Source organism: Babylonia areolata, chromosome 25 (genome assembly GCF_041734735.1).
Source record: "Babylonia areolata isolate BAREFJ2019XMU chromosome 25, ASM4173473v1, whole genome shotgun sequence".
NCBI lineage: Eukaryota > Metazoa > Mollusca > Gastropoda > Neogastropoda > Buccinidae > Babylonia > Babylonia areolata.
This window is the reverse complement of record NC_134900.1, coordinates 36,405,092-36,414,299: the sequence shown is the minus strand read 5'-3', so window position 1 is coordinate 36,414,299 and position 9,208 is coordinate 36,405,092. Positions and strand designations below refer to the sequence as shown.

General features: G+C 44.5%; 1 protein-coding gene across 5 annotated transcripts in view; it reads left to right on the top strand.

The window, feature by feature from the left end:
- The window catches only part of LOC143299352 (uncharacterized), a 26,860-nt gene extending 18,477 nt beyond the window's left edge, over nt 1-8,383 (top strand). Inside the window, exons 4-6 of one of the 5 annotated variants that reach the window (XR_013057517.1) lie at nt 478-612; nt 4,878-7,985; nt 8,097-8,383. Coding sequence is in view for 2 of the 5 variants with exons in the window: in XM_076612486.1 (XP_076468601.1) it covers nt 478-612; nt 4,878-5,168 (426 nt within the window). In the remaining 3 variants the exon portion in view is untranslated. Of the gene's footprint in view, nt 1-477; nt 613-4,877 lie in introns of all 5 variants that reach the window. The other 4 variants (XR_013057514.1, XR_013057516.1, XM_076612486.1 and 1 more) reach the window with 4 other exon arrangements.
- Nucleotides 8,384-9,208: the final 825 nt, after the last annotated feature.

The following is a 9,208-nucleotide window of genomic DNA, read 5'->3' as shown; positions in this document are numbered from 1 at the left end:
CGATGATGATGAGTGGAAAGGGAAGACTTGTGATTGAAGTGGGGAGTGTAGGGGTGGGGGTGGGGGAAAGCCAGTGATTGGAGTGGGAGGGGAGGTTGGGGGGGCAGGGGGGGGGATGAATAGGAGAACTACTGAACTACTGAGTAGGGAGGGAAAAGAGAAGACTGCATTAGGAGACATTTGTGGAAAGAAGGTGATGCGTGCTGCTGAGCAGAGCGGAACATGGATGGAAACACAGGACGATGTGGGGTGGACGGGGAGAGACATTTTCTTTTCAGTTTTCCTGCTCCAGCAAACAGCACCCATCTCATATTTCTACAAGATTAATTAACTTCAGGTTTTGCCAAGTGTCGAACCAGTTTCCGTATCGTTTGATGAGTTCATTGGCACACACCCACCCCCACCCCACCCCTCTCTCTCTCTCTCTCTTTCTCTTCCCCACACCCTTCTTTCTTTCTGTCTGTGGTTTCCATAAAGACGCCAACGGCTGCCTCACCCCTGGCTAGTGACGTCATTGTCATGACTCCTCCTGATGACGCCACAAAAACAGGAGGAGCAGACAAGCTGACGGATAAAGTAGAGAGCGGGGAAAATGACGTCAGTGGTCAACAGGTACTCTCCCCTTGCATTGGCGGCATGCTGATACAGTGTGTCCACTGCATGGAGAGTAGTTGGCAGGATTACGTTGCATGTGGAATTACTGGGTCATGGAGAGAAGTTGGCAGGATCACGTTCCATGTGGAATTTTGGGTCATGTAGAGTAGTTGGCAAGATTATGGTGTTTCAGTGCATGTGAAATCATTGTTCCCATTGCACATTAAATCAGTGTTCCCATTGCATGTGAAATCAGTGTTTCTATTGCACATGAAATCAGTGTTTCTATTGCATGTGAAATCAGTGTTTCTACTGCATATGAAATCGTTGCTCCATTGCATGTCAAATCAGTGGGCCCATTGCATATAATATCAGTGTGCCATTGCATGTCAAATCAGTGTGCCATTGCATGCAAAACCGGTGTTCCATTGCATGTCAAATCAGTGTGCCATTGCATGCAAAATCAGTGTTCCTTTGCATGTCAAATCAGATTACTATTGCATGTGAAATCAGTGTGCCATTGCATGTGAAATCAATGGGCCCAACTGCACGACTCTCCCCCCAAGCCCTCAGTCAAACTGTGATGGACTTGTTCCGGGTTACACGATAAATTGTGCAGGGGGCACATGGTGGGTTGTACAGGGTGAATTATACAGGGGTGCACAGTGAATTGTACAGGGGGTACACGGTGAATTGTACTAGGTGTTGAGTTGTACAGGGTATATATAGTGGGTTGTACAGGGTGAAATGTACTGGGTGGTCAGTTGTACAGGGTGAAATGTACTGGGTGATGTGTTGTACAGGGTATATATAGTGGGTTGTACAGGGTGAAATGTACTGGGTGGTCAGTTGTACAGGGTATATATAGTGGGTTGTACAGGGTGAAATGTACTGGGTGGTCAGTTGTACAGGGTATATATAGTGGGTTGTACAGGGTGAAATAAACTGGGTGGTCAGTTGTACAGGGTATATATAGTGGGTTGTACAGGGTGAAATGTACTGGGTGGTCAGTTGTACAAGGTATATATAGTGGGTTGTACAGGGTGAAATGAACTGGGTGGTCAGTTGTACAGGGTATATATAGTGGGTTGTACAGGGTGAAATGTACTGGGTGGTCAGTTGTACAGGGTATATATAGTGGGTTGTACAGGGTGAAATGTACTGGGTGATGTGTTGTACAGGGTATATATAGTGGGTTGTACAGGGTGAAATGTACTGGGTGGTCAGTTGTACAGGGTATATATGGTGGGTTGTACAGAGTGAAATGTACTGGGTGGTGTGTTGTACAGGGTATATATAGTGGGCTGTACAGGGTGAAATGTACTGGGTGGTCAGTTGTACAGGGTGAAATGTACTGGGTGGTCAGTTGTACAGGGTATATATAGTGGGTTGTACAGAGTGAAATGTACTGGGTGGTGTGTTGTACAGGGTATATATAGTGGGCTGTACAGGGTGAAATGTACTGGGTGGTCAGTTGTACAGGGTGAAATGTACTGGGTGGTCAGTTGTACAGGGTGAAATGTACTGGGTGGTCAGTTGTACAGGGTATATATAGTGGGTTGTACAGAGTGAAATGTACTGGGTGGTGTGTTGTACAGGGTATATATAGTGGGCTGTACAGGGTGAAATGTACTGGGTGGTCAGTTGTGCAGGGTATATATAGTGGGTTTTACAGGGTGAAATGTACTGGGTGGTCAGTTGTACAGGGTATATATAGTGGGCTGTACAGGGTGAAATGTACTGGGTGGTCAGTTGTACAGGGTGAAATGTACTGTGGTCAGTTGTACAGGGTGAAATGTACTGTGGTCAGTTGTACAGGGTATATATCGTGGGTTGTACAGAGTGAAATGTACTGGGTGATGTGTTGTACAGGGTATATATAGTGGGCTGTACAGGGTGAAATGTACTGGGTGGTCAGATGTACAGGGTGAAATGTACTGGGTGATGTGTTGTACAAGGTATATATAGTGGGTTGTACAGGGTGAAATGTACTGGGTGGTCAGATGTACAGGGTATATATAGTGGGTTGTACAGGGTGAAATGTACTGGGTGGGTGGTTGTACACAGTGATTTGTACAGCATGTTGGGTTACATAGGGGTTAAGGTTGGGTGCATTACAGGAATACGGGGTGGTCTGTTCCGGGATACAAGGTTAGTGATCGTGCAGGGTGGGTTGGACACGGTCGGTTGACTTGCTTTGTCTTTCTCTTTTACCTGCCCCCTTTGTTTCGTGTTTCCCCTTGACATGGCCTTTGTTCCATTTTTCTCCTGTACCTGCCTCCTTTGTTTTGTCATTCTCCTTAACGTGGTCCCACTTTGTTTTAGCTTTCTCCTTTGCCAGTACTTTGCTTTGCCTCCTTCTTTGCCTGTCCTTTTGTTTTATCACTCTTCTTTACCTCTCTGTTTTTTGTCTTTCCCCTTTAAAAACCTGTCCCCTTTTGTTTTGTCTGTTAAATCACACACTGGATAGCATACCGCACCTGTGTTGAGCCACACACTGGACAGCATGATTCACTGACTGGCAGTCATGTTTCATTTGTGAGTCAGACAAAAAAAAGATATTACGAGAAAATAAAAGATGACTGCTGTGTCTGTAAAAATTACAAAAAAGGAGAACAATAATTACAAAAGCAACAAAAAAAACAACAAACCAACTTTGTGTTGTAAAACAAGACTCACTCATCATAAGAAGCGTCCACCATTTCAGACCACGGGCGTGTCTTCAGTTCAGGGACTGTGTTCAATGGAAATGACAGCGGAGGTAAAGACAAGACCTGAGAGAAGTAAATACTTATAACGTCTCTCAGGCGTGACTGTCATTTCCAATTAACGCAGTCCCTGAAGACACACCTATGGCCTGAAACCGACTGGATACTTCTTACCAAAGAAATGAGTCTTGTTTTACAACACAAAGTTGGTTTTTGTTGTTGTTGTTTTTTACAATAAACTCCATTTGAGTCAGATCGGGTTTAAATCAGTAACTACCATCATGTTTTATTACACTGTGAGTCATACATGATTGAAAATAATTCAGTGTCTGCCATCATGTTCCATTACACTGTGAATCAGACATTGAATAATTCAGTGACGACATTGTTTGAAATAATTCAGTGACTGCCGTCATGTTTCATACACTGCGAGTCAGATATTATTTGAATAATTCAGTGACGACATTGTTTGAATAATTCACTCTGTCTTCATGTTTTATTACATTGTGTCTCAAACATTGCTTAAATAACTCAAAGACGACATTGTTGCTTAAAAAATCCAAAAAAATCACTGACTGCCATCATGTTTCATGACACTGTGAGTTAGATGCAGACACAAGTTTAAATTATTCACTGGCTGTCATCATGTTTCATTACACTGTGAGTCAGACATGCCATCATGTTTCATTACACTGTGAGTCAGACATAGAGTTAAAAGAATTCAGTGACTGCTGTCATGTTTCATTTCTCTGGGAGTCAGACATAGAGTTAAAAGAATTCAGTGACTGCCATCATGTTTCATTTCTCTAGGAGTCAGACATAGAGTTAAAAGAATTCAGTGACTGCTGTCATGTTTCATTTCTCTGGGAGTCAGACATAGAGTTAAAAGAATTCAGTGACTGTCGTCATGTTCCTTTACACCATGAGTCAGTTTTAAGTAATTCAGTGACTGCCACCATGTTTCACAACACTGTGAGACAGACATGAATGAGATAACTCGATGACGACATAGTTAAAAATAATTCATTGACTGCCACCATGTTTCATAGCACTGTGAGACAGACATGAATGAGATAACTCGATGACGACATCGTTAAAAATAATTCAGTGACTGCCATCGTGTTCAGTCACACTGTGAGTCAGTTTAAAATAATTCAGTGACTGCCATCGTGTTTCATAGCACTGTGAGACAGACATGGATGAGATAACTCGATGACGACATAGTTAAAAATAATTCATTGACTGCCACCATGTTTCATTGCACTGTGAGACAGACATGAATGAGATAACTCGATGACGACATCGTTAAAAATAATTCAGTGACTGCCATCATGTTTCATAGCACTGTGAGACAGACATGAATGAGATAACTCGATGACGACATCGTTAAAAATAATTCAGTGACTGCCATCGTGTTCAGTCACACTGTGAGTCAGTTTAAAATAATTCAGTGAATTTCTTCATGTTCCATTATTGACTGTGTCAGACACACTTAAGATAATTCAGTGACTGTCATCATGTTCTGTCACACTGTGAGTCATTTAAATCAACCCAGTGACTGCCGCCATGTTTCAGACCAACGCCAGCGAGCTCCAGATGGACGTGAAGCCCGGAGAGGAGGAAGGGGGTGGCGCCGTGCTGTACAGTAAACAGAGCGGTGCCACAGCCCTAGCTGAGGGAGAGGGCCCCAACCTGACCCCCGCGCAGGGAGAGGGCGGGGAGGAGGGGGAAGAGGGGGCGGAGGTGGTGGATACACAGCCCCCACCAGCCCCAGGCACGCTGCCCCCGGACACCAGTGGGCGGGAGAAACAGAGTCTGCTGCACGACCACAACCCTGAAGGCATGGTGTGCTGCACCATCCTCTAGGGGCCGCCCTGCCTTCGCCAAGAAGAAGATTGGGGGGGGGGGAAGAAGAAGAAGTTTCCGGTAGAATTTGGTTTTCGCCTTTCTCTAATAACGATACTAGTTTATTCCTGTCTTTTTTTGTAGAAATGTTTTTTGTCAAGTGCAATTAAATTATTGACACACCACACGAAGACTGTGGTAGAAAATGAAAAAGAAATATAAACGATGCACTGCAGTGTGGCAAGGAAAATGAACGACTCACTGCAGTGTGTGAAGCACTGCACTCGAAGACACTGACGTCAAACCAATACGCAAGGTGAGCTGGGGTCAACTAGACAGCAAGAAGAAAAGTGAAGGAATCCATCTTCTCTGCCTAAATTTCTATCTCCCCAACCTTTTCGGCTTGCTCACGTTGGTTTGTGCAGTGTCTGTGTTTGATTTTGCACGAGCGTATGAGGGTTTTCCTGATTCCCCCATTTTGTGATTGTAACTTTTCTTGTAAGCCTGCTGCCTATTGTATAAACATGGTGGTGCATCATAGCACAACTGTATTCAAACAGCCTGTAATTTTGTATCGACATATTTATATCTTCCTTTATTACTTTTTTTTTTTTCCTGCTTTGCATTTGGTTCGGGAAAATGCTTTGGTCATATTATTCGTAAATAAATGTACATCTACAGAAGTAATGAAGGAATTATTTATTCGTGCAAGGCTTTTGTGATCTCTCATTAGGAGAAAAAAACTCTGTGATGTATAGTAAACATTGATCAGGAAATGTATTGCTTTATATCTTAAAAAAAAAAGATAGTACATTGAACAGATAGTAGAATTTAACTGTTGGGACAGGGACTTGGGTCAAAGGTGCATTCTTGCTGCAGTTTTCTTTTTTTTTTTTTTTACGATATACCAGTGCATGCTTTTTCACCCCAATTTGTCACTTACATTATCAGGTGCAAACTAATGCTTCTGTGATACTGTTTTTCATGACTTACTTTCTGTCTTCCTTTTGTTGTTGCTGTCTTTTCTCACTTAAATACTGCTTCAGTTTTGTGTAGCACAAGACGTGATGAAGGTAAAATAGCTTAAAAAAAAAAAAAAAGGTTTCTGCACTTTGAACAAAACTATCTGACAAAGCTATTCTACAATACTCTTATATCTGTTCAGTTTTGTGAAATGACATGGACATGAGTGACTTCACTGTGTGTCATGGAAACATCCTGAATAAGTGATGTCATTGTATGTCATGAAACACCTAGAATAACACTGTCATAGTGTGTCCTGGAAATATCCAGTGATGTCATTGTATGCCATGGAAACACCTAGAACAACAGTGATGTCATTGTATGCCATGGAAACACCTAGAATAACAGTGATGTCATAGTGTCATGGAAACATCCAGAACAAGTGACATTGTATGCCATGGAAACGCCTAGAATAACATTGATGTCTCAGTGTGGTATGGAGACACAAGAACAGAGTGATGAATATATGTCAGTGTGACCTTACTGATCAGCGTTTCAGCTGATGACCAGTAGATTGCACTGAGTGACACAGACTTAACATATGTGACTAATACTTGGGTCAGTCTTTCTTGTCATAGTCCTTTGGTCAGTCAGTCAATTACCGGTAACCACTATCTTCCAGACTTTACAAGTCAACTGTGACAGTTAGTACTGCAACCTTAAATCCAGCCCTCAAGATCCCTCTTTTTCTCATCTCTTCGCCCTCAATGTACCCCATGAAAGTGATTGCTGCCCTTGGAGAGGGTGACAGGTTGCTTCCCTTCAGTTGCCATGGATCGCTGATCTGGTCCTGTTTCTGGGTCATGGAATGTAGTCTTGGAATGGTCATGGAGTGATGCCCCTGTAATGTCAAGACAGCTGATTGCTACCCTTGAAACGGTCACTGGTTTCCCCCCTTTGAACAGCTGTTGCCAGACTAGTTATGTGCCCCTGATGTGACCCCGGCGGTGTGACCTGTGACCTTGGGGAGGACGCTGGCAGGTTGTGGACCTGAGGTTATGGAACACGGGGACTGTTGATGTGAAATTGATGGTGACCCATGATGCATTTGATGGTGAGCCCTGTTGATGTGGAATTGGGTGACCCATGGAACACGGGGACTGTTGATCGGGTGAATGGTGACCCACATTCATGTGGTATTTGTTGGCGACCCATGCTGATGTGGTATTGTTGGTGAGCCATGATGTGGTATTGTTGGTGATGTTGATTTGGAATTGGTGACCCATGGAATGTGGGGGCCATTGCTGGTGACAGGGTGGACTGTCCGAACAGGTTGTAAACAGGGCATCCAGGTGCCACTGCTCTTTCTACCTGACACGAGACTGACTGGGTCAAGTGGGGGTGGGGGTGGAATGCATGCAGCTTCAACTCTAGACCGTCACCGCTTTTTTTTCTTTTTCTTGATCTCTACATACCATCCTTTGCTGCTTTTGGTGGTGCTGCAAAAAGTTGTCATCAGCTCTACTGGATTGTCACTTATTGACCCCGCGCATCTGTTCTGGCTTCTCTTTCAACCTGTCAGCCCGTGATGCCAGACCTCTCTGGTGCTTCCTTCTCTCTCTTTCTGCCTTTTGCTTTGTAGGCATGTCTGTTGCCACTTCTGCATCAGACATTGGGATCAGCGGCCAGTCACCACTCCGCTCCTCTGTGATGGGGAAACATGTCCCATTGTTCTCCTGTCTGGTGGGGGAACGTGTCCCACTGTTCTCCTGTCTGGTGGGGGAACGTGTCCCACTGTTCTCCTGATAGGTGGGGGAACGTGTCCCATTGTTCTCCTGATAGGTGGGGGAACGTGTCCCATTGTTCTCCTGTCTGGTGGGGGAACGTGTCCCACTGTCTGGTGGGGGAACGTGGGACTCCCGTCTGGTGGGGGAACGTGTCCCACTGTTCTGATAGGTGGGGGAACGTGTCCCACTGTTCTGTCAGGTGGGGGAACGTGGGACTCCTGTCTGGTGGGGGAACGTGTCTGTTCTTTCTGGTGGGTCGCACGGGACGAGCCCAAGGCTCAGTACTGGGTTCTTCGGTGAGGGGACAGACGTGCACTGTGTCTGTAGTCAGGACTCCTAGGGACATCTGATGGACACTATGTCTGTGGTGAGTCAGTTCTGTGTTTTTTTATCTGGCTGACAGGCTGTGCAGAGATCTGTTAACATCTTCCCTGTGTAGCATGCTTTTTACGTGCATCTGGTATCAAATACACTGGAGAAAACCAACTGTGCTTTTTCCTCTGTGTGTGTGTGAGTGTGTGTGTGTGCGCGCGCGCATGTGTGTATGTGTGAGTGTGTCTCAAAGGTAGTGCTTTCCTGTCTTTTCCATAATATAGATGCCTTTCTCTCAACAACTCAAACTGATGACAGATGCTTTGTGACACTGCCAGTAAGGGAGAGAGCATTTCCCCTGCAGTGACGACACACTAAGTTTGTCAACACCCTGACCAAAGCACTAAGCGACATCCTGACCTTGATACAAAGTGACCTTTGTGGAGAAAGGTGGCAGAATGGTTAAGATGTTTATCTGCCAATACAGTGTCTTTGAGTGTCTGGGTTTGAATCCTGCTCTCGCCCTGTCTCCCAAGTTTGACTGGAAAATTAAACGGATCATATAGCCATTTGGATGAAAAAATAATCTTAGGTTTCATGTGCTGCATGCACTGGAAAAGAACCCATGGCAATGTAAATGTTGTTCTCTGGCAAAATTCTGTAGAAGGAATCCACTTTGATCGGTACATAAATATACATGCATGCACCCAAGGCCTGACTAGAACGTTGGTTTTTGCTGCTGGTCAGGCATCTGCCTAGCAGATATGGTGTAGCGCATATTCAGATTTGTCGGAATACAGTGATGGCTCCTTAAGAAACTGAAACTGAAACAGACACCCTGATCGTAACACAAAGCGATCACAAGCATGAATGGCTGGAAGAATCCAAAGAGCAGAATGGTTGTGAAAGGCTGCGTTTAGCAGTTGTCTTCATGATACAACAGATTTCAGCCAAATCAGAAACATAAAAATCCAGCAGCATAAAATCTGAACGCTCTAC